Genomic DNA, 24696 nt, shown 5'->3' with positions numbered 1-24696 from the left:
GTGACAGCCTTGATCAAGCTGATGGGGTGGCTGGAGTGTAATGATGGCAGATGGCAGTGGTGATGTGACAGTGACAGTGCTGACGGTATGACAGGGAGGGTGTTGGCTGCAGTGACTCTGAGGGTGCTGGTGGCAGTCATGCTGGAGATGTGATGATTTTGGTTGAGCTCTGCCATCTGCTCAGAGAATATGTGGGGATGGCGATGGGGGTGCGGGGGGAGGAAATGGCACAAGTATTTACACTCACATCCAAGGCCACACAGCTTATAAGTGGCAGAACCTGGCTTTAATCCTGGGTAGTCCAGCTCCAGAGTCCGTGCTCTGCTGCTTCGGACACTAAACTAACTGGTTTCAGGCCCCAGCACAGTGCCTGGCACAGGAGGTGCCCAGTACACGTCTTCTTGGTAACCGCTGAGCTGGCAGGGGTGTACCTCCAGGTCTGAGGCCTCAGGGAGGTGTGAGCTTACAGCCCCCCACCTGCCGGCGAGAAGCGGCCCAGCCACCCCGGGGACGGGAACTCACCCACGTGGAGGTGCAGGTCTCCGCTGGGCTTCTGGCGAGCAGCTTGTGAGGTAGAGGCGCGGGTGGGTAGAGAGCCCTTGGGGCCAGCCCTGAGCCTGGGCCGCGCTCGCCCGCCGAGGGGCTGCCCGGCCCCGCCAAGGCCCACTTCCCTGGCAGCGCTGACCGTGGCGGTGACTCGGCCTGGCCTGGAGACCATCTCCTCGTGGGCGAGTGTCTGTGCGGGCCTGGGTCTGTGGCGCCCTCGCATTCAGGGGGCAGTTCCCTACCCAGGGGGTGGGGGGTGAGAGGAGACAGCTCGAGTCTCGGAGACCCACGGGGGAGAGGGCCCGTTTGGGGGCCAGGTGGGCTCGGGGCCGAGGCCGGTGGCTCTCGGGCAGGTGAATGTCGCCGGGGAGACGAGTCGCTTTTGGTTAGTGAGTGTTTTGGGGCGAGTGGTGGGCGGCTGCCTGCTTCTTTGCTCGGGGACCATGGCCTCCTTGGGGACACGGCCTTGGAGCTCAGGGCCGAGCCTGTGTCCTTCTCCATGGGGCCCGGTGGGGCCGGTCCCAGCCGGGGGAGGCACAGGATGCTTTGGCTGGACATGAAGCAGCTGCCGGCTGCCAAGCGCTCGGCTTCTGAGACTGAGCTGCTCCTGGTGGCCTGGCTGCCAGAGGTGGCATCTGGGGGCTGGGGGCCCTGAACAGGTGAGGAGTCTGCCGGCAGCGTGGCGGGCGGGCCGGGCGGGGGTGCCTCCGAGGACGGTCCTGATGGCTCGTCCTGGCTCTCCTCCTCGTCTTCATCCTCATCTTCGTCCAGGTCCGAGTCTGAGTCCGAGTCGTCCAGGTCTGAAAACTGGTGCTCCGCCACGGCCTCTGTTCCCTCTCGCCCTTCCGAGTCCTGGAACGGGTCATCGCTTGTTCCTGAGGGGCAGACACAGGAGACCCGAGGTCAGAGCCAGCCCCAGGCTGCTCTGCTCTAAGCCCCAGAGTCCCAGTCTGCAAACTGGGCCTGACAGCCACAGCAGTGGCACAAGATCATTGAGAGGATGGGAACGCTTTGTAAATAACCACAGCAAAAATTACCTTGTATCTACCATGTGCCAGGTTCAGTTCTAGGGCCTGCATGTGTTAATTCACTTAGTCCTCAAATAATCCCGCTGGGTCGGCACTATTCTTATCTTCGCGTTATAGACAGGGAACCAAGGTGAGAGAGTTGAAGTCACTTGTCCAGGTAAGGTAAGTAGTAGGGCTGGGACTGAACCATAGCAAACAAGATGGGTCTTTTCTTTGTTTTTTTTTTCATTAGTATTTCAGTGCTGCCTCCACCATGAGCAAGTTAAGTGACCCTGTTGTGCCTCAGTGTGTCCCCCTCTATCAAATGAACTTGACAGTCTCACCTCACAGGGTTTGCTAGGCAGAGGAAACACACTCCTGACACACAGCAAGGACTCAAATAATTATAGTCACTCTTAATACATCCATGAAGAAATCTATTACTCTGGGACACAGCAGCCTTGCTGGCCAGTCCAGCAGCGCTGGGCATGGTCAGTTTACATACACGTCTGCCACTGTGGCTAGGCTGCTGCTGGCTGATACAATGGTATCTGGCAGGTGGCAGGCCCTGGCCTCTCCGGGGGTTTGGCTAAGCTGGCCTCAGGCTGGCTGCAGAGCAGGGCCTCATCCCAGCCACTCATGTCCAGAGAAGGTACTGTCTTTGCAGAACCCCTGGTGCTCCCAGCTGGGGGGTAATGGAGCTCTGAAATACCAGCCTCCTGGTCTGGCTTTTGGTGGGGCAGCCCAACCAGCTGGGTCACCACTAACAGGACACAGGCCTAGTTTGGGGATCTATGAAATCGGCAGCAATCAGGACTCCATGGGGAGCTCCGCTAACATCTAGCCCACCTGGCAGGCTCCTGAGGGTTTGGGTCCTGCTGGCCCAACACTCAGCTCATGTCAGTACCCACTCAACTACTGACCAGGAGAGCTGGACACACAAGCTGACTCAGGCCACTGGTGCAACCAGGCTTCTGCACCCCACCATGCAGAGCTGCCCTGGGGGTAGAAAGCCCAGCACTTGTGCTTCCCAACGGCTCAACACACAGCAGTAAGATGCATGCAGTGGATGACAGTCGGCATTCAAGAGGATGTAGGTCAAAAACTATGGGGTGGAGCTGGAGCTGGCAGGTGAAGGGAGGGCCATGGGGCCAAGGGCATGGCCTCCTGGCAGCCAGGAGCAGAACAGTGAGAGTGGGGAAGGGACTGGGGATTGGTAAAGGAATAGGGCTGGCGAGGGGATGCAAAACATCTCTAAGTTTTGCCCCACGCATTTACTTTTCCGCCTAAGACTTTGGGGGGGGGGCGGAGCTCACCTCGCCTCACCTCTCATTTACATGCGGAGAAATCCAGGCCCAGAGAAGGCAAGTGCTTCCCCAACACCACCCAGAGAGTCCAGGACTAAGGTTTACAACCCTTGCAGGAAATGGTCTGGGTTTGAACCTTAGTTCCACCCCTTCCTTGCTGTATAATGTTGAATAACTTAGTTTTTCTGTCTGTATTCAGTTTCCTTGTCTGTAAAATGTGAGTAAGATTAATAAACACCACCTCATGAAGCTGCTGGGAGGACCGTGAGGGTCGGGCACCCAGTAAGTACCCAACAAACCTTAGCTATTCTCATCCCAAGTACCTCACAACCTCAGCAGACAGGCAGCAATGAGAGCATCTCATCTTGCGGTTGAAGGTCAGAGGGGTGGTGCTACTAGTCAGAGTCCTGATATTCACCAGGAAGGATCCTAATGTCCCTTTTTACAGATGAGGAAGTTGATGGGCAGAGAGGGCCGGTGGCCTGCCCCAGGCACCCAGCAGGAGTGATGGAAGCCAAGGGTCCCTTGCCCAGCACAGGGTTCGCAAAGCCCCCCACATCTGGACTCGCTCAGGGCTCTATGGGATGCCCCAGCCGGACGGCCCGTTCCCAACGCCCCTCACTGTCAAGTCTCCACAAAGCTCCGCCTTTCTGTGGCCTGGGACCGGAGGAAGGAAGCGCGCTGGGGCGCCGAGGGGGTTCGGCCACACGGTGGCGCTGGTGCTCAACCTCCTCAACCTCAGGGGCGGGGCTGCGGTGCCCGCCCGGCCACCCGTAGGCAATCTTTCCTAAGCTGTGCTCCCAACCGTCACTTCGCGACTAACAGACAAGCTCCTCCCCGAGCCTTCCTCATCGCAGGAAGTGGCAACTCCATCCTTCCAGTTTCTTAGGCCATAAACCTCAGAGTCATCCTTGGCTATTTTGTTCCCTCATGCTTCCCCGCCCCCCGCCCCACTACGTCAGCAAACCCCTTCGGCTCTACTTGCGGAATGTATCCAGAATCCGACCACGTCTCCCCACCTCCCTCGGCCCACCCAAGTCCAACACGTGCTCAGCCTGGATCCCTGCCTTCAGCCGCGCCCCCTACCGGCCATCCTCTGCATACGGAGTCAGGGAACGTCAGAGGGCGTTGCTCCACCAGGCGGCCAAGTCCATCCCTTGGCCTTCACAGCCACGGCTCTCTCAGACTTCATCTCCCCCTGACTCTGGCCCTCAGGGGCTCTGCTCCGGCTGTTCCCTTTGCAGGGAGAGCCCTTCTCCAGGCCCCACTTGGCTTCCTGACACCTCGCCTCATGGTCTCTGTTCACACCACCGAACAGAGAGGCCACTCCCCACGCTTCCCAGCCCCTCAAGGATGTATTGCTTCATACTCATCACCCTTGCCCTATTCCACATTTGTTCATTGCCCAGCTCCCCTCTAGAACGCAGGCTTCCCGACGGCAGGAACTATGTTTTATTCATTGCAGAATCTCTAGCACCCAGAACAGGTCTTAGAACGGGTCTGGTGCTCAGTATTTCTGGAATGAATGCATTGATTTCATCCTCAAATAAGGTCATCCTTTTTGGCCTCATTGGGAAAATGAAGCTGGGAGAGGGGCAGGGACAGCTCAGGGTCCCTCAGTGGACCCCCGGTGCAGTGCTAGTCGGAACGCCCACCTCCCACCCAGGTGCAGCTGGCCCATCCAGCCTGCAGGCACTGCAGCCAGCGTTTCTGTCTGACCTTGGGCAACTGCCTTTACCTGTCTGAGCTTTACTAAATGTCTTCAAGTGAAAACGGGGCAACACAAGTTTCTACCACAGTTACGAGGACTCAGTGAGACATCTGTAAATGGCCTGATGTGCTTTTTTGATAAGAATGGTAACCCCACATCCTCATTTTCGGGGGTACAGCCCCAAGTTCACTGTGTTCTGTTCAATAAAGGTGATTTGTTTCACCTAAAAGGAAATGCGACCTAACTCTTTTGTAAGATTGTAGATACATTCCCAAATCAGAAAAACAAAAACAAACGAGACATAGACGCACACACCTCTCCTTGTCACACTGTAATTCTTGATTCCGATTTTAGGGAATCTGGTCAAAGGTTTGCCCAGTGCAGGAGGAGTACCTCTGGCCGCTCGTCTACCTGCCAAAAAAGCCCCTCTGGCCTCCTCCCTGGATGCTGAGGCTGGGCAGGGCACAGCCACACACACTGTCTTGTCTTCTCAGAAACTGGCTCTAATGTGGCTCTAATCTTGCTAACGGGGGACTGAGGTCAGGGTGCGGTGCTGGGATAGGGGATGGGATTGGGAGGTGACATGGGACTGTCAGGTCTGTCTGAAAACCTCTAGCTCTAAAAGGCCCGGGCCTCAGGCTCATGCCCAGAGTGTGTAAGTGTGAGTGTGGGTGTGTACCTCACAGCGTCATCGTGAGAATTTGCCAAGATAATCATGGCACGTGTCTAGAGCATGCCTGACACAGAGTGGGTGCTCAATCAATGTTGACTGTAATTACTCATGTGCTAATGTATTCACCATACATTCACTGAGCGCCCACGGGGTGCCGGGCGCTCCACCTGCCTGGCAGACCTTAATGCACCACAGCTACGGCTCCCAGCACGCGCTGTAAGTCTAGGGGGTGGGGGCGGTCATCCTGTGAATTTAACCTCTGTCGCCCTGCAGTTGGGAAAACTAGAGGAGAGGGCACAGAAGAGGGAGAGGAGGCAGAGCAGAGGAGAGGAGGACAGAAAGCAAGGGGAGGGCAAGGGGGACAGGAGGAGAAGGGGGAGGCGGGAGTTGGCAATTCATTTACCTTCTTCGGCTTCCAGCTCCTCCAGCACCCCCGTCTCTTGGCACTTTTTGCTGTGGGCCTTCGACTTCATATGCTTAGTCAGATTCCCTGGAAAGGAATGAGAACAGACTCAGGTTCGGCTGGAGGGCAGGGGCCCAGGGCGGCGCCTGGCTGGCAGGTGCTGGGACGTCGCTCCGCCCAGGTGCTCAGGTGGGATGCGCAGCCACAGACCCCGTGCAGGATGGCACTGAGGAGCTGGGGGAGGGTGCGTGAGGGGTGTGAGGGGACAAAGGGTAGAATGAAGAAGTGAGATGCTGATTAAAAAGACAAACAAAAAAGAAATTAAAAGACAAGTCACGTGCAATAAGTTTTTCCTGCCTTTAACTCTGGGCCCAGGAGCTGGTGACACTCATCAAACAGGATTCCCGGCCATTTCAAATACCGGGATGACATCAGGGCTCCCATTAACCCAGCATGGGGGATGGGTACTGAGGATGCCCTCCTGGCTGAGGACACTGTTAGGGCAGCCCACAGGGAAGAATCTTAGGGTTTGGGAAGAGGAACCAGGACAAAGTTACTGTTAGAAATGGAGAGAGGGCAGAAGACGTAGAGAAATCTGCTAGATGCGGACCTGGGGGCCACAAGGCTGGGGCCCAAGTCCTGACTTCCTTAGAGAGTCATGTCCCCTTCCTGGACCTCCAAGGTCACTGCCGTGCAGACACGGCCGGGGGTGGTGGTGCGTGCAGGGAAGGCCGAACTAAGGCTCTGCCCCTCCCCAAGCCTACGAAGCCCTGGGGGTGTGGCTGACTCTGTCCTCAGCGGGTTGAAGAGCAGAGGTGGCCGCTCTGTGGAATGAGGGGAAAGATAGCGACACCAATCCTCCCCAATGTGCGCACAGCACTTCCCAGGCCACAAAGTCCTGTGGGCAGGTATGCTCTATGAAGGCGCAGCAGAGGGCCCCCAGCCGGCCCCAGAAGGACGCAGGCCAGATGCCTCAGGATGCTCCTTTGGGCTCAGCTATCACCTCCAAGCTGGGATGTGCTCACTGTTGCTCTGTAGGTTGCTGAATTTCCATATGGTAGTTCATACAAGAAATTGTCAATTCTTTGAGCCAGGTGCTCTGTCTCACTAATCTTATCAGTTAGCAAGTTTGAGCAGATAGATGGAAGAGGGAAGAATGGACTCCAAGAACAGACACAGAGAGAGAGAGATGGAGGGATGGATGGAGGGATGGATGGAGGGATGGATGGATGGATAAGTGGATAAGAGGAAATATGGAGTGATGAACAGGATGAGCGGGAAGGAGCTGGACAGATGGATGGGACACTGGATGAGTAGATAAGCAGATGGATAGACAGATGGAGGATAAAAATAAATGGAAGGATAGATGGAAAATGGATCAATAAACATATGAGAGGATGGAGAATGGGAAAGGAGGAGACATGGGTGAGTGGGAGAATAGCTGGCTGGATGCAGCACACACAAATGCATGGGAGGACAAACAGACAGGAGGATAAAAGAATGGGCAGGTGAATGGAAGGATGGATTGGTGGGAGGGCGAATGGGAGAGGTGGAGGAACAGATGAGAAAATAAATGGGAAGATAAATGGATAGGAAGACAAACTATTCGGATGAGAGGATGGGAGAAATGGATAAACAGGAGGATAGATGGGTGGATAGATGGGTGAATAGGGAGAGAGGGCCCATGGATGAACCGAAGGGTGCTTCTTAATCATTCTGAGAATTTTAAGGAACCTTAGGGTTTTGCTGAGAGGGTAAAGGGAATCTTAAGCTGAATTGCCTGAGGTGTGCAGGCCTAGGGTGGCAAGGATGGAGAGAAGCTGTTTCTTTCCTCTTTCCTTCCCTTAGTCCTAGTCTGTGACTCCATCCTTCCCAAGTCAGATTTTCTTCCTTTAACTAGACAGAAACCTGGATCTTCTACTCCTGGCCAGATGGAGAGCAGAGCCATAACTTCGAGTCATTCCAGGGCCGGAGGGTCCCCAACATCCCCTGTCCCGCACTGTGGGCCTCTGCCCTCACTGCTGTGAGCAGGCTAAGCCTGAGCAGGACGTCAAGGGGGTGGTCAAGGCATCTGGGGTCTTCCACGGGCCAGAGAAACTGAATATCCTCTGAGGTTCTGAGACCAGCCTGCCATCCCCTGACTATCCCGGACCCCAGGAGACTATGCACACTGCTCATTCTGGCTATGACATTATTGTTGTACCTGTTCGGCCTGGAACGTTCGGGTCTCTACTCAACCAAGTAAGATGATGAGCACACAATGGGTGCGTAATAACCGTGAGCGGGAAATGCTCTTCTCATCCCAGAAGCAAAGTATTGGAAGGAACCTCACAGACCACGTAATCCACGCCCACCAGGCCCAGGGTCTTCCTGCTTCTGTTCTAACTCCCGGCCCTGGCGCTGATGATGCCATTAGACGACATGATCGGGTGACGAGATGCTGTGGGAGGGCTCCCATTCACCAACACGGTGAACCAACCAGTCAAAGCCACACTGCTAGCTAGTGCAGAGTCCCACGTGGGACCAGGTCTCAGGACTCCAGAGACCTTGCGCGCTCCACGCTGGCAGAGCAGAACCAGCATGTGTAGGAGGCTGATGGCCTTGGGTTTGAGTCTGGGCTCTTCCACCTGCTAGCTGTGTGCTCCTGGGCAAGTCTCTTAACCTTCTGAGCCCCAGTTTCTGCAACTGTAAAGTAATACCTACCTCTCGGGGACACTGGGAGGAGCTGATGAGGAAACATGGAGAGTGACAGCAGAGTGTGCCTCGCAGGCAGCAGATGCCCACCACGTGGAACCTCCTTCCTTCCCACACTGTGTGCGCCCCCCCCCCCACCAAGTAATCGCTCTTTACTGAGCACCCGGGGGACTCTGCCACAGTCACGGGGGTGAGGAGGAGAGAGATGCTGAGATGATGCTCATGTTGTTGCTGGCTTTACCAGTCAGGCTGGGCTTAGGAACCACCAGGAGAAGGCACCGGGCAGGCCCTGGACGCCAGCTTCTCCTCTGCCCCTGCCCTTGGAGGCTGCAGGGAGGAGGTGGGAGTCTGGGTGGCTGCCCACATAGGCCACGGGGTTACAGGACCGGATGCGCAGCCCCGAGTGTTATCCGGCGCCCTCTTTGGTTTCCCTTCCGTGGGCCTACCTCCCCCTCTGTGAATTGAGGGAGGTGCACCAAATGACCTCAGGTGCCTTTCTTTGGCCTGGACACCATTTCCTTGTCAAGGGTCAAAGCCTGGGCTTGCCAAGCAGAGTTCACAGCTTCTCACCGTCATCCCAGCTCCCCACCAAAACCCCGACAATCCTGGAATGAAGGAGGAAAGGCAAGTGGATGGAAAATGATGGGTGTCTGGAACAGAGGCGGACCCTCCACTGAGGGCATCAGCCGGTGACCCTGCCCCATTCAGCTTTGGGCTTTGACCAACCACCCTCCCTCGGTCCCTGAGGCCTGCCCCAAGCTGCCAGCTCTGTCCCGAGGCGATCGGTGCAACGGCCTGTACCCAGCACAGCCACTCTGCTGGCCTCTGGGAACCTTCTGAGAAGATGACATGGGACCCCAGACCCCCGCAGGGACATCCCAGTGGGCCTTTCCTGGCCGCACCACCGAGACAACCCCTTGCTAGCGCCCAGGGGCCGGAGCTGCTGCCACGATGTCTAACACAGAGACGGAGACACAGACAGGCAGACGGAGACAGACAGGAAGGGCTCCCGGGCTGGGTGCAGCCAGGTGGTGGTGACGGAGGGCCCTGAGGACCACCTGACCCAGCCTCATCTCTCATGCAGCCTGGCTGGGCCCGAGCCCAAGGGTGAGGGGAGGGAGGAGATGGAAGCAGCTGTATGGAGGCAGGAGCCCTGAGAGGAGGGGACCTTTGGCATCTGGGCTGGTGGCTGAAGGGTCCATGACTCCAGGGAGAAACAGGAGTGTCAGTATCCTGCGGCTTCCCTCGCTCCCTGCCTTGTTCAGAGAGAGCCACGAGGGAGCTGGTTCTGCATCCACCTGCCACCACCCTTACTGGCCCCCCTCTAAGTCCCAGAGGTTGACGTTCCAGGATTTCGGATGCGCTCACTGCTCAGGCTCTGGAAGGTGTCATCTTCCAGAAGCCTCTAGGAGCATTTGCAGAGGGCTCAGCCCTCCCCCCATCACAGGGTGAGAGCAAACCCTCTTGGGCGGGGCCTTCAGGGCTCCACCCCAGGCTCCACCCCCAGGGCACTGAGAGGGCCTGCAGACCCTCCCCTCAGGTTAGGAGCTCTGGACCCTCCAGGGCTGTGTGCTGGCTCAGAGGGACGGGGGGTGGGGGGGGGTGGGACGGCAGATAGCTCGGCATGTGGCTTCCAATGCAGGAATCTCCTGGAAAAGGGGTGTTCCTGCCAGGGACCCAGGCCTCTCTCAGACCTGACAGAAAAAGACCAGGCCTTTCCTCTCAATAAAGCCAGAGGGAACTGAAGAGGGATTGCTCTGGGAGACTGCTCTGGCTGGGAACTCAGCCCCGTGGGGCTTTCCAGTCTCACGTGGCAGGATGACGGTTCTCCACGGTGGCAGGCAGCTCTTCTTGGCCCTGGCGTGAGGCACTCTCAGGGCCAGGCTCTCCATGCTGAGAACAGAATGGTGTGGTCCCCTGGGCACGCCCTGGGAATAGGGCCAGCAGCTGTGATCCACTCTGGACGCCACCTGGTTGGCCACCTGATTTTGCCACTCCTTCCAGACAAGGGGGCAACTGCTCACAGAGAGGACGGTGGCGGGGGTGATGCCCAGGAGGCAGGGGTCCTGGCTTATAGTTACAGCTCCGGCTTTAACAGTCGTTTCTGTTTTGAGGGACCCATTTTCTGCGCCGTCAAGTGGGGCTTGGACAAAAAGGTTTTTGGTGTTCAGAGTCAAAGGCCGTTATTTGAACTGTTGAGGGATTATTCCCATCTCTCTCCATCATAAAGTCCCAACTGGCCGCCTAAGGCCAGAGAAAGCGGGGTTGTAGGGGGCGTGTGTGGGACAGAGCCCACGACCAGGACTGAGGCATGCTAGGTGAGCTGTCCTGGACACAGCAGGGCTCCAGGCCTACCAGTTCTCTCTGAATGCCCTTTGGAATGCTGCTGACGAGACACCAAGAAAGAAGAGGGTCAGGGCGAGGAAGGAGGATGCTCACCTCTATGCAAACCAAAACCTTGGTGGGAAAGTTTGAGCTCCAGTTGAGAATGATGGTGAGAGGACAATGGAGGGCAGCCTAACGGGGTCAGGAGACCAGAGATGGGCACCCGGTCAGAGAGGGGGCCACGAGCGAGGGGATGAGATAAACTGCCCCCTGACCTAGCACCAAGAGAACGGAAGGGACCAGCAAGAGGAGGGGGAAGTAAGGAAGGCTCAAAGACCCGGAGGGGCCCTCCTCAGAGCCACTGCCCACTGCTCTTTCTGGGAGCAGCTTTGCCAACAAAAGGAAGGTCAACAGGCGTCAAAGCTCTCCAGTTCCAGCTACTGAAAAACCACGTGGCTCTGGTGGGGGCTGGTGTGGAGGCCCCCAACTTGCCCAAAGGAGAAGGCAGGACCCTCGTGCCCAACCCTGAGCCAGGAAACTGCGAAGCACGAGAGGCTGAAGCCACCAGGGGCTCGAGAGCTCCAGGCTTCCCTCTGAGGCACCTCAGTCTGCTCAGCTACTAGGAAGGAAGAAGCGGGTTGCGATGCCTTTCCTGCCTGCCCTGCGGGAGCAGCCGATGGAAGGAGCAGAGACGAGCTCGGTCCGCGTCTCGTGGACACAGCCTCACTGGTCCACACCCGGGTCCTGGGTGGCTGCAGTGGCCCTGGCCACCTCCATCACCCATCACAGCGCTCTGGTTGCGTACCCTCACCGGCCAGTCTTCCTTCCTTTCACAGAGCCTGAGCTGACCCTGCTGTGCAGTGTCGGGGGCAGGAATGACAGGGCTGCCGTTCGGGGGGTCGGGGAGAGCCCGGCCCTGTGTCAAGAGGTGCAGAGAAGCTGGACGGGGCAGGAACGTGGTCTGAGTGGTGAGGCGGGGTGGAGGCAGGGGCAAAGTGTGGCATGAGAGGTGACCATGCGAGTGTGTTAAGTGGCTCGGGGTGGAAAGGATTTCCAAACTCAAGAGCGGCAGTGACCAGTGTGGATGCTGGAGCTCATCGGGTCGGTGGATAACGGGCTAAGGAGACATGCAGAAGGAAGGGGTGATGAGATCAAATACAAAACCAGGAACTGTGTGCGAGAGTGCCACCGCCTGGCCGTGGTGGGAATCGCACGGGTGGAGGGTGGAGGGGCCGGCGTGGGATCCAAAAGCACGGGCAGGGCAGCCGAGGGGTGCCACTGCCCAGTCTGGAGGCGGCTGCTCTGTCACTGGGGAGCCCAGGAATCGGGGGTGCCCAGGCCCCAGGCAGAGAGGTCCGGACCCCGGGCTCTGTGCTGGGGCTCCCAGAGGGGAGCTCCCTGCAGCGGGCAGGGCCAGTGCCCCGCTGACCGTCTCTTACCTTTGGTTTTAAAAGCAAAGTGACAGTGCTTGCACACATAGGGCCGGACGTCAGTGTGGGTGCGGATGTGTTTCTTCAGCATGCTGGGCTTCTTGCAGCGAATTCCACACTCCTCACAAACATACTTCCCTCGGCCGCGGCCTCGCACATATACATACTCTTCGTTTGATTTGTACCTATGAGCAACAGGCGTCATGGTAAAGGAACAAAAAAGTAGGAGAAGAGGCAGGTTCCCACCTCAGAAGATGCGCGCGCTTCCTGGCTGCATCCAGCCCTTAGGGGCATCGGGAGAGGCAGACGCGGAGCAAAGAGAACCACGGGTGGGGGGATCCGCCACGGAGCCCTGCACCTGCCCTGCCCTCACACAGGGAGGCTGCCCCCTTCTCTCCCTCGGAGGCGGCAGACTCTGGTGCTCCCTGCCAGGAGGGAAGCCGCAGGGGCACAGAGGGCCTCTGGTCCAGACCCGGCCCCGGTGCCGGCTTCTGCTCCCAAAGAGCAGCCGCTCTGGGCCACCGTGTAACAGAGTAAAACAGATAACGACCACAGCTCTGGTAGCCGCCATCGACGGAGTGCTCACTCTGTGCTGGGCACGTTGCCCGAATTCAATCACAGTCTCCACGAAGAGCCCTTAAGAGCCTGAGGCTCCCACAGCCAGAAACGGACAGAACTTGAGTTGAACCTGCCCGCCCCAAAGCCTGTGCGTACCCCACGAGGGGCGACACGCGCTGGAACAGTCTGCTAGGAGGCCACCCAGTCACGCGTGTGAGGGGAGGGACGAGGGCTTCATCATTTCCCAGTCCTCAGACTGGAAACCAGGGGCCCTGCACTCTCTCCCCCGTCTCATCTCCAGCCGAGCCAGAGCTCTCAGGACCCAGATTCCAGCCACCTGGCCTCTCACATGGCCTCCAGGGATCACTTGGGGTCATAGCGGGAAGTGTCAATAGCTTTCAGGAGCCTCCTGGGGCGGCTGGCCCACCCGCTGGGCCTCAGCGCCACTGCGCTCGTGGCCCAGAATCAGAATGTTCTAATTCCACTCGGAAGGAACCCACGAGTCTCACAGGCTCACTTGATACCCTACTTGTCGAAATGCCACGCTGGCCTAATGCTGTGGATGTGTGAGTGTCTCGATGGGGACATGGAAGGCTGCGACGGGGTCCAGGGAGGGGATCCTGGCATATCCAGGAGAAGAGCTTTCTGACTCACGAGGCCTGGGGATCTGAAGGCGCGGGTGCCTTGGGGGAGGTGTGGTCTCTTGGCCTGCAGGAGGCCTGCCTGTGCCCACACTCACCCCGCACATCAGGCCCTGGCCAGGAGTTGGCACCCAAACTCGGGGGTGGGGTGGTGCAGAGAGGCAGGAAGGGGTTTGGGGGGAGGTGAGGACGTGACAGCGGCTGGGACTCAGTCCTGCTCCACTGGGGCCATCAGCTTACAGCTGAGAGGATGCCACAAGGATGGGCTTGCAGGAGGGAACTCTGAGGGAGGGAGCTGGCAGGCAGCGGCACAGCTATCACCAACACACATACACACACACTCACACACACACCACCTCCCCACTCTCACACACAAACACATGCACTCACACTCACACACTGACACACACACTGGCACACTCACCCCACCCACACAGTGACACACACTCTCTCTCACACACACACACACGCATGTGCCCACACACTCACGCACGGACTGCTCTCCAAGAGCACAAGTGGATCGCCTCAGCTTTGGCCAACCGGTGCCTCTCAAGTTGTCTAAAACCACCGTTTCTTCCTATTACGGGTCCCGATGGGCCAGTTTTAGGCGCCCAGTCCTCAGGCTGGGGGCCAACTCTTGCCCTGATCCAGGACAAAGCACCGTCTTGCTTTCAAGGGGAGGCGTGGAAGGCCATGGGGGGCTAAGGGGAGAGGGACTCATTTTGCTCTTAGGGAGACCGCCCTGGGGGCAGGCAGGGGGTGTCTCGCCTCCCCATGCCAGCAGTTCACCCTCACGCAGCACGCCCCCCAGACCTCAGCCAGCTACCTGGGTTTTAATGCCTAGGTCCCTTTGTCCCCTGGGGACCCAGTCTGAGCTGGGGTGCCCTTTTCCCATCTGGAGAACAAAGAAGCGAGGATGGCTTGGTTTCCCCTTGGCACTGGACACCAACCTCCACCTGGCTCTGCTTGGCGGGTCCGTGACAGCCCCCCACTTCCAAGGATGATGGCGCTGTCGGGGTCCCCCGTCCTTCACCCCCTCCTACCCAGGCCCACAGCCGCCCTGACTTGTACCACATGTGGGATTCCCCCTGTGCTCAAGCCAATTCAGAAGAAGGCATTAGGGTCCGTCTACCTTGGCTGTTCTCAGCCCCTTCGTTCTCCTTCCACAGCGAGCTTAAACCACCTGCGGTCGCCTGAATGGAGACACACACACACACAGAGAAAGGACTCGCTTGACCCTCTGTGGGTGGTGCCCTGACTTGGCGGTGGGGTGGGGAGGCATGTATGTAACCCCAGATACCACTCTGTCACACTCCACAACCTGCACAACCTGCTGGGTAGCACAAAGGAGGAGCCTGGGCTGGAAGGGGCCAGAGAGGATGCTGAGAGACGGAGGCGGGAAGGGAGGACCCCAGGCAGGGACCCCAGAAGCAAAGGCACGGGTGCTAAGAGGCCTGGAGTGTTTGGTGGGCAGGACAGGCTGGGTCACCGTCGGCCTTGAATGCCATGCTAAGAAGCTGAGACTTGATCAAAGTTTTATTAAAGATAAACAAAGTCTAAAGAGAAGATGCTTCCTTGGCACCATAGGGAATGGTCTGGAAGAAGAGAGGCTTAGAATCTGGGTACAAGGCACGTGTTCTAGGACAGAGATTCAAGTCCTTCTGGACGTAGAATCTACAGGCCTTGGTGGCCACCTGGATGACGCAGGGGCCACCATGAAGGAGTAACAAAGATCGAAAGTTTTCAGCTTGGCCAGCTCAGGTGGTACCATCCGCGGGCTTAGAGAGAAGCGATACGGGACCCTTGTCCTTAACGGCTGAGTGTGAGTTAAGGAAATGTCCAGTACACAGCTGGAAATCCATGGGACTCAGGATGGGACACGTAGATCGGCGCTGAGGCCCAGCGGGTGGGCCAGCCGCCCCAGGAGGCTCCTGAAAGCTATTGACACTTCCCGCTATGACCCCAAGTGATCCCTGGAGGCCGCGTGAGAGGCCAGGTGGCTGGGATCTGGGTCCTGAGAGCTTCCGGCTCGGCTGGAGATGGGACGGGGGAGAGAGTGCAGGGCCCCTCGTTTCCAGACTCTGAGGACTGGGAAATGATGAAGCCCTCGTCCCTCCCCTCACACGCGTGTCTGGGTGGCCTCCTAGCAGACTGTTTTAGCGCATGTCACCCCTTGTGGGGGATGGACGGGCTTTGGGGCAGGTAGGTTGAGATCAAGAGAGTATGAGAACAGGAAGAGGGCAATGAGAGGGCCCAGGAGGCACCCAAATGTAAGGGCGGGGGAAAGATGGCACTAAAAGCCACCCCAAGCAGAGATCTCCTGGTAGAGAACCAGGAGAGAATGTGATTTGGGAGCCAGAGAAAAGAGGTTAGAGGAAGAGGCGGCCAGGAGGGTCCAGGTTGTGGCTATCTGGAGGAGGGTGGCCACTGCGGGTCTTGAGACTTGAAGAGAGCAGTCCTGGTTGGCCAGCCTGGAGCCTGTTGACTTCTCTGCTCCTTGAAGGCCACTGGGGTTGTACAGCTTTGTGGTTCCCAAAGGGCCAAGTCCAGGGACAGGTATGGGGCAGCTGTCCACTGTGAGCTGGACCCTCAGCTTCCCAGCTCACGGTCAGCCCCTCCAGCCTGTGCAAGGCCCCTCTCTATAAGGTCCCACCCTCTCCCCAGCAGCTTCAGGTCTCCGCCTTCGGACACATCTCACCAACACGGACGCAAGCTCAATTCTCTTGGTACAAACCAACCCCAAAGTCCCCCGGACCTCAGCCCACTCCAGCGACCGCTCCGTCTGCTTCCCTTCTCAGCCCGAGTCTGGAAGGGGCCGTCACGCTGGCAGAGTCATGCCTCCTCACTGCCCCAGCCCAGCTTCCCTGCTGACTGTTCTTGCCAACAACACAGGGTGCTAAATCCAAGTGGCAGAGGCGTTATTGCCCTGTTGCTCGCCCTCTGGAGACACCTGTTGGCTTGGTGACCGGGTCTCTTCTGCAAGTTCCTTCTTTGACCCCCGCCTCCCATGCTGGTGTTCCCCAGGCACCAACCTGCACTCTTCTCCCCGCACACCTTCCCCCAGGTGAGCTTCCCCGCACACGCCTGACTTTCCACCTGGATGCTGATGGCTCCCGTCTCTCTCTCCAGCTCTGACCCCTCTGCTCTGCATCCAACTGCCCCCTCGGCGTCTCCCTGGTGGTCTTTAGGCACCTCACAGCCCACGTGCCCTGAACCATGTTTCCACGTCCCCCCACCTGTACTACCGCCTCCTGGGTCCCCGTGTCAGTAAACGGCATGCGCATCCCATGGTGGCCAGGCCAGCGTCCCTGGTGCCTCTACTTCCTTCAGTCTTCATTGTCACTCCATCACCACAGCCCGTCAATGCCGCGTCCCACATATGCTCCAGGGAGGCCCACCTCCTTGCCACCACTAGCCCAGGCCACCATCCCCTCTCCTAACCCGCAGCATCCTTTCCTCACAAAACATCCAGAGGGGGCTCTCCCCAAATACACTCCTCCCAGCCCAGGGCCCACCATCCAATGCTCCTCCCACCGCTCTCAGGATAAAGCCCCGCCCCTCACTCAACGGGCGCAGAAGGCCCCGGGCACCAGCTGGCCCAGCTCTTCTCTTACCTGCACTTCCCCATCAACAACACTGAACATCATCCCGTGCCTCCCAGTCCCTTTCCTCTGGCCTTCGCCCTCCCCTCCGCCTGCTACTGACCAGCTCCTCTTTCCTTCAGGGCTTTGCCGAAAGGCCCCTTCCTTCGGAGCCCTCTCCCACACCCCTGGGCCTGGGGGTCCCGCCACTCCTCCTTCACAGTGCCTGTCAAGCTGTGTGTACTGTGTGGCCTCTCACAGCGTAGTCCCCATGAACCCCATGCGGAGGGCACCTCTGCCTCATTCACTAGAGCATCCCCAGGGCCTAGCTCAGTGCCTGGTACCCAGCAAGTGCTCGGTCCTCATCGCCGCACAGAGGAAAGCCAAGCCAAGGCCTTCTTTCCTCGCGTCTGCTAGAGACTCTCAGCGGAGACGCTCCCACTCCAAGAGTCCCTGAGCACAAGTTCAGCCTGACACCGTGGGCTCCCCATGGACGCGGCACACAGCCAGTGCCCCTGTAACCATGGTGGACTGGCTGGCTGGACACTCCCCACTCTCTGGTAGGAACCACTGCGCTAGAAGTCAGAAGGTAGAAGTCAGCATGAGACCTGGGTCTGAGTTCTGGCTCCTGTGTGAACTTGCTGGGTGACCTTGGGTAAGTCATTTCCCCTCCCTTGGGAATAGTCAAACTTTGCCCTGAGATACACCAACCACCGCCACATGCCTGACGTCATTCAGTCCTCCCATCAGCCCTTTGCCATTGTCTCCATTTTATAGAAATGTGAACCAAGGCCCAAAGAGTTCAAGTGACATGGCCAAGATCACACCATCAGCGATCTTTCCACTTATCCCCGTCCCCGCACCGACGCTGCACGGATGCTTTTAGGTGATGCTGACCAAGTTTCCTTAGCACCTTCCTTCATGGAGATTCTCAGGGTCCTGTAACACCACAGACAGATGAGAACGGCATCACTCTCCCTGCAGCCCTTCCTGAAAGGCCACCAGCTCTGGGTGGGACCGAGGGTGTTGACAGCTGCAGAAAAATGCCATGCAAAGAGCCAGGGAAGGAAGCCAGAAAAGCATGGTGGGGACCCCAGGGGCATGGTCCTGTCTCCTAGGTCTGCTGGCCCCCCCCACCCTCCACCCAAGGCTGCCCTAGGAGGCCTGTGTCACAGGTTGCCCTTCACCCGGTGAAGAAGCGCCCGCCAAGCCTCCTGCCTGTTCTGAGCCTGCAAGACAGTTCACCGCCTGGGTACCGCTGACTCATGGCTCTTTGAGCCCCACCACCTGCCCGTCTTCTGCTGATCTGACAAGCCAGGGATGTCAGCCAGTCTGGAAAATGCTTGGTTTTGTTCTTAAAAAAAAAAAAGAGCTGTTTCTGTGGATTCCAGAATGTCTTAAAGGGGCCCTGAGCTTGACTGCCTGAGGTCACGCAGCACCAGGGGTCCTGGACCCTCCCATGGAAGCAGCTTTCTGTTCCACTGCCTTGGGTCAGGAGGTAAGTGAGGCTGCCAGGAGGGGTGTGGAGCTGCCAGAATCTTCTGGATCTCTTTTCATTCTTATGCTGTAGGTCTAAGACTCACGGACTCAAAGGAAAATAAAAAAGAATCTTGCACAACCCCTTAATCAGGAGGGTCTTATTATTTTCATCTAATGGAGAAGGACACAGAAACAGAGAGGTTGTGTGTCTTGCCCAAAGTCACAAGGCAGCTAGAAAGTGGCAAGGCAGGGACTGGAACCCAGGTCTGACCCCAGCGCTCTTATGCGTGACACAGTCTGCCCTCCTGCCTTCAGCCGCGTCTCTTCCAATCCTGCAACTGGAGATGCTGAGCTGCCTGACTCTCGATCATTCAGCACATGACCCCTTGGGCTGTGGCTCTAGACTCTTGGCAGGCATTTCTGAAACCTGAAGCTTCCACCCAGCACTTGGGAACTCAGAGCACAGCTCCCGAAGGAGGTGACACATCCTCTGCTCCAGATTCCAAAAGAGGGGATGCGGTGGAAATTAAATGGCATTTCAGGCAAGATGATGGGTGAGTTGTTGTTCTTGGACTCAGCATATGACGAAGACTCAGCGATGAAGCTGCTCTATGAGGTAGTGAGCTCCCCATCGCTAGTGCTGGGAGGCCCTAGAGCAGGAGGGAATGAGTGGTTATGGCAGCTCACTGATAGAGGCAGCTTTCAGCGTATTAGCCTGTTTGCTCCTGTAACAATGCTGTAAAATGCATATATTTATCCTTCAAATATTCCATATTTATCCAAAAAATATAAATAGATATATTCATTCCTGACCAAATGGAGGCTCAGGACACTAGATGGGAGGGTGGGGTGAGCTGGCCACATGACTGTGCAAAACAGAGGAGGTATAAGGAGGGGGGAGGGGTCGGGATTAAAGTGAGCTGGAAGGCAGCGCACAGTCCCTCGCTAAAGGAACAGTGGACACACCTTTCCAGCCAAGTGTTGTATGAGGCTGTCAGATCTTCCAGGTTTTCAAGAAAACCACAAATCCAGATTTTTAGAAAACTAATAATATTAGCGTACACTTATATAGCTCTTACTGTGTGCCAACCAGTATTTTAAATGCTTTGCATACCTTTCCTCATTTAAACCACAAGGCAGCCCCCTGATGCAGGGACTCTAATCATCCCAATGTACACATAAGAAAATGGAGTCACAGAGAGGTTAAGTAACCTGCCAAAGGTCACACAGCCGGTAAGTTAACAGAGTCAGAATTTGAAACCAGGTCACGTATTACAAAGTTACCAGGTGCTTAATTGCTATTAAATTCTAAGACTTAAAATCTCCTCTTTTGGGACTTCCCTGGTGGTCCAGTGGTTAAGAATCCGCCTCTCAATGCAGGGGGACGTCGGTTCGATCCCTGATTGGGGAACTAAGATCCCGCATGCCGCAGGACAACTAAGCCCACGCGCTGCAACGAAGAGCCCACAAGCTGCAACAAAAATCCCGCATGCCGCAACTAAGATCTGACGCAGCCAAAAATAAATAAATAAATATATATTTTAAAAATCTCCTCTTTTAACTCTTAAACACAGTTTAAGGCAAATAAAATAGGAGAGGCAGAAATAGCCCAGAGCTAAACTTCTGGCTCAAAGAGATTTCCCCAAGGTCATGCGGCCAGTAGATGCCTGTCTGACCTTCAAACCCATGACTTCTCTTTCCACCAAGCTTCATTTTTCTCTTAAATGAGGGGATAATCTCAATGACCTCCGAGTGACCTTCCTCATCTGAGCTCCTAGGAGGCTGTTCTGCATGTATATTATTGACGTTTTCATAGATCAATATTTTATCATAAAACTGTCACCTCTTCTCCAAATTTGGATATTTTAAAGTCTTGTCAAATGTCTGTTTTTATTATGATCTTGTGGCCGAATATGCTTTCCCCCAGGGGCACACAGCTCGGATATAATCATGCGAAGCGAGAGGAAGACGCGGCCAGAAACGTCCGCACTGTTGCTCGGAGGCCCGCTTTTGCGGGCAGCCTGTGTCCCATGAAGTGAGGCTCAGGGTCCGCTCCTGGCGGTCACTGGCCCCCCAGGAGGTCCGGCCCCAGCGAGCCCACCAGCTTGTCTGCAGTGACGCGCTGCTCTCCGGGTGAAGCTCAAAAAGGAAGGGATGTCTGTGGGAAGAGGAGCAAGTGCCAGTTGGCACTGAGCTGTGTATTTGCTAAAAATATTCAGTTGCCAAGAGGTCGGGAACACACCCCTTGGTGACAAATGTACTGGGGAGGCTGAGCTGTGGGTCATGGGGGAAGTTCACGCCGGGTTCTGGGCACATCCCAGACTCCTGTTTTGTCAGGGTTCTGCAGAAATCGTATCACATCACTACATCCGGGATGGAGGGCATTTAATGTGCTGTCCAGGGACAGGCCTGCTGTGCCCGGAATTCCACGGCACATATGTAACACAAGCACGGGCTCAGAGCCCACCAGCGGAGGGTCTATTTTAAGCAGTATTCTTTGTATTTACTCAACAATACTTACTAAGACCTGGTCTGAGCCTGGCCCAGAAACGCAAAGCTAAATAAGACTCTGATCTCAGTCTTGAGTGTGAATAACAGCTACTTAAAGGACTGTAAAACAAAGAGGTAGAATCCGTAACCCAGACAACGTACCAAGTGCCGTGGAGGATCAGAGGAGGACCAGCAGGGTGGGCCTTAGGTGGCTTTTGCAGAAGAAATGCTTTTCACCCCAGTCTTTCCGGGTGAGTCGGGTCTGACTGGTGAGACTCCTGCTTTGGGAGCCCCCGTCTGGTGCAGGGTGGAGGATGGTGTGGGCTGACAGGCCTGGAAGCTGGGGAGTGGTGTTGTAGTTGTCTAGAGCCCCAGCCGCGGCAGAGGCAAGGGCGGGCGGAAAGAGGACACAGATTTGAGAAGTTGGGGCTGTCTGACAGGGGCAGGAGGGGAGAGCCAGTCAGGAGCCTTCTTTTACACCTTCCGGGACTCCCACCACGGAGGCCAGCCTTCGTCCATTTTGCAGGTTTGCGTGTGTGCCATCTGGGCCCTTTCCTCGCTTTTCCTGGTGTGAGTTTTCATTCTAGGGGGTCATCAGCAATCGGCATCAGCTACCCGGAAGACAGGAGCTCAGGGGTCTTGATGCCCAGCACCGGTCTAAGGAGAGGAGGTGACTTTTATTCTAAAGCAATGGATACTATAAAGCTGAGATGCTGTGCAGTGCATGACCAAGTGCAGAAGCCCAAGAACCACCGAGCAGGCAGCCAACCTGCGCTGAAGCCAGCTCAGGTCCGAAGAATGTAGCCAAGGCCCCGTTTCCGACCAGACGGCGAGATTAGGGAGGGAGACAGGATGCCAGAAGCTGGGTCTGTCGTGTTCAGAGAAATGAAACTACCGAGGAGGAGTGGACTTCTTAAAGGTGCCCATTACGTGGGGGTGCCCCAGCTTTCAGCAGGCCCTGACCTGCAGGGTCTAGAACAATGACTTTCACAGTGTGCTCAGGATTCATGGCGGGGGAGACCAAGCAGCAGGGTCTGGGCCCTCACCTGCCCCACCACGCTGAGCTGCTTTGCAGAACAGGCATCTATGTACACCGAACTTCGTAAAAAAGAGTTCTGTGAATTTAAAATCAATTTGAAATTACTGTTAAAGCACAACCATGCTCGGAAGGACCTTAAAACCTCTGACTTCCTGGGTGGGAGGGGCCTCGTGCATCCTCTGATGTGGTCATTCTCAGGGCAGCCCATCCACACCCCACCATGGGCGCAGCTACCTCTGGCACCTGGGGTCCCTCGGTGTCCCAGGCAGCACCTTCCGCCTCTGGGCAGCTCTCCCCCTAATAAGCTAGAGTTGCTGACCTTCTGTAGTCTGAGCTCTGTTTAGTGCAACCCCTCTTTGCACACGACAGTGCCCCAAGGATGCCGTTCTACCCAAGATCTCTCTGCTCCAGGCCTCCGACAGGCACACTCATGATGGATTCCAGATTCCTCCCCAGACTTTCCCAACCTCTCCAGGTTGTCCCTCTTAAGATGGGAAGGCCCAGAGCACCCAGAGACTGCTCCCCCCACCCCCTGCACCCACTGTGGCTGGAGCCAGCCCGGCCTGATGCAGGACTATGGTCAGCTAGTTTCCCAGCTTCACTTCCTTGTTCCCCAGACAGGAAACAGGCCCAGAATGGGGAAGTGACCAGATCCTGGAGATTGAATGCATGTCTTATTCTTTACTAAAAAAACACTAAAAAGAAAGTCAGCCAGGGTCAGAGGTGTTTCTTTTGTCATGGAAAAAGAAACAGCTAGTATTTGTGGAGTGTTTACTCTGTGGTAGGCGTGTGTTACAGGAATTATACTGTGGAAGCCTTGGCATGATTCTATATGGCAAGAAGCAAGAATGGAGGCTGGCTTAGAGAAACCTCAGGGGCTGGCGCAGAAGCCTGGCCTGTGTCTTGTGGGCAGAGGGGGATGGGGAAGGTGTTCAGTTACAGCCCTGCTCTGGAAGCAGCCCTCTGGGGCTGCGTGCAACAGCAGCTCGAGGGGACCCTGACTGAGGCCATCTGGTAGCAGCTGATGAAATACATGTAGACACTGGGTGCCTGATCAATGCCTGTGGGCCAACGGCTACGAGCTGCTGTGTCACCACACCCTGGGAAACCTCAGTGTTTCCTCGATGCTCAGAGATTCATGTGCCTTGAGAAGCAAATAAGATGAGAAAATTCCCATAATAAATGCAAGGTATCATTTCTGTGCTGGGGAATACTTGTGAGGTAACGACCGTGGCAAGGCTGTCCCAAACGTCTGAAGGCACTGGGGTAGCTGCTGCGAGGCACGTCAGACCCCTTCTCAAGAAGGGGCTGGCTGGCATCACTGGCTGCTTCAACCTGCAGAACACACAAGTGGGCTGTGTGTTCAGGCCTCAGACTCACAGACTCGAATCTTATGGGAAGAGGAAAGAGAGGCCATTCTAATTGTCCCATGATGGCAGGCACCTTCTTGGCCCTTGCTCTGAGGAGATCTGCTCCCCACCAGCTGGGAGCAGAAGAGAAACCGGGCTCATGGAAAATCTGCCCACAGATACCTTAGGTCACAGGTGCAACCACTGCCAGCCTCCTGGGAGGTAGCTCAGTCCACAAGCAGAACCAAGATAGGGAGGAAGATCTGGGCTCATTTTCAAAAAGAATTTTCCAACCCCAGAGCAACAAACTTGGAACAAAGCAAGCTTGAGCGGTAGTGAGCTCCCGACCATGGACAGTGTGCAAGCACAGACTAAATGACCTCTAAGATTTGGGGCAAAATATCAATAGAGTCCTATGCTGGGAGGGAGGCTGGACTTGAGGTCAATAGGTCTAGCTGGAATCTAAATGGACACAGCACAGTCACTGAGCTGGAAATCAGTACGATAAAGGATCAGGGCCCAATAAAGAAAACGCAGGGGTCATGAAAGCCTCAGTGAAGTTAACCGAACTGTCAGATTTATATCAGGATGATAGAGGTGCAAGATGGGGAGCAGCTTTAGAAGAAATTCCAAGTTTAAGAATAAAGGGATTTGGTTATTTGCACTTGAAAAACAGGAAACAAGACTTCCCAGGGAGGGCTGGTAGACTGAACCATATGAGCTTTATGTCTACAGACAGCCTTTCACCAACCCCTCACCTTAAGTGACTGACCAAAGCTGCAGCCAACTTAGCGTCCTCACCACTGGAATGTGGGGTTGAGGTCATGGCACAGACACAAGCAGGAATGGTCCACGGACGACGTGAGCTCCTGCAGACCGATCATATCTCACCTCCCCTTCAGTTAAAAGCTTTCTATGCTTTGGACAGTTCTTAGCATGACAGAAGGGCTGGATACTTTGCACAGAGCGAGACAGGGTGAGAGGCATGGCTGTTGAAAGCTTCCGGAGCGCGTACGTTGAGATCAGACTGTTGCCACTGCTGGCTGGGTTAGCCTTCAGAAATGCCATGTCTATGAAGCCTTGTCAGAGATTAGCAGATGTGCTGACCACTTAGCAGAGAACACTTCATCTGTTCCCAGCGCAGTGAACCAGACATGACCAGGCGCCGGACGTGAGAAAGCAAACCCAGAGTGCGAAAATGAGGTGCTGGTCACCAGGGACATGGCCCTTTTGGAATCATCTGATGTACAGGGCAAGCAGAAGCTTCTGAACCTCCTTGAAGACACTTTTCATGGACTGGGAACTACACCTCACACAGTGGGGCATCTCCTGTGTGGCCTTTGTCACGCTCTGCTCTCCTCAGTCCCCTTACAGCCTTCACCTCTGGGAGCCGGTTTCCTCGTTTCTGTTAATTCCAGTGCTCACCCTGGGGCTGCAAGTCTCAAAAGATTACAGCTTCTGAC

General features: G+C 56.2%; 1 protein-coding gene across 3 annotated transcripts in view; it reads right to left on the bottom strand.

The window, feature by feature from the left end:
- The window catches only part of HIVEP3 (HIVEP zinc finger 3), a 503275-nt gene that overhangs the window by 5451 nt on the left and 473128 nt on the right, over positions 1-24696 (bottom strand). For all 3 annotated transcript variants that reach the window (XM_030867473.2, XM_030867481.3, XM_060306978.1), the window contains exons 7-9: positions 12106-12281; positions 5648-5734; positions 523-1421 (exon numbers count right to left, since the gene is read on the bottom strand). In XM_030867473.2, the coding sequence (XP_030723333.2) occupies positions 523-1421; positions 5648-5734; positions 12106-12281 (1162 nt within the window). The remainder of the gene's footprint in view (positions 1-522; positions 1422-5647; positions 5735-12105; positions 12282-24696) is intronic.

Source organism: Globicephala melas, chromosome 1, assembly GCF_963455315.2.
Source record: "Globicephala melas chromosome 1, mGloMel1.2, whole genome shotgun sequence".
Classification (NCBI taxonomy): domain Eukaryota; kingdom Metazoa; phylum Chordata; class Mammalia; order Artiodactyla; family Delphinidae; genus Globicephala; species Globicephala melas.
This window is presented reverse-complemented; position numbering and strand designations above follow the sequence as displayed.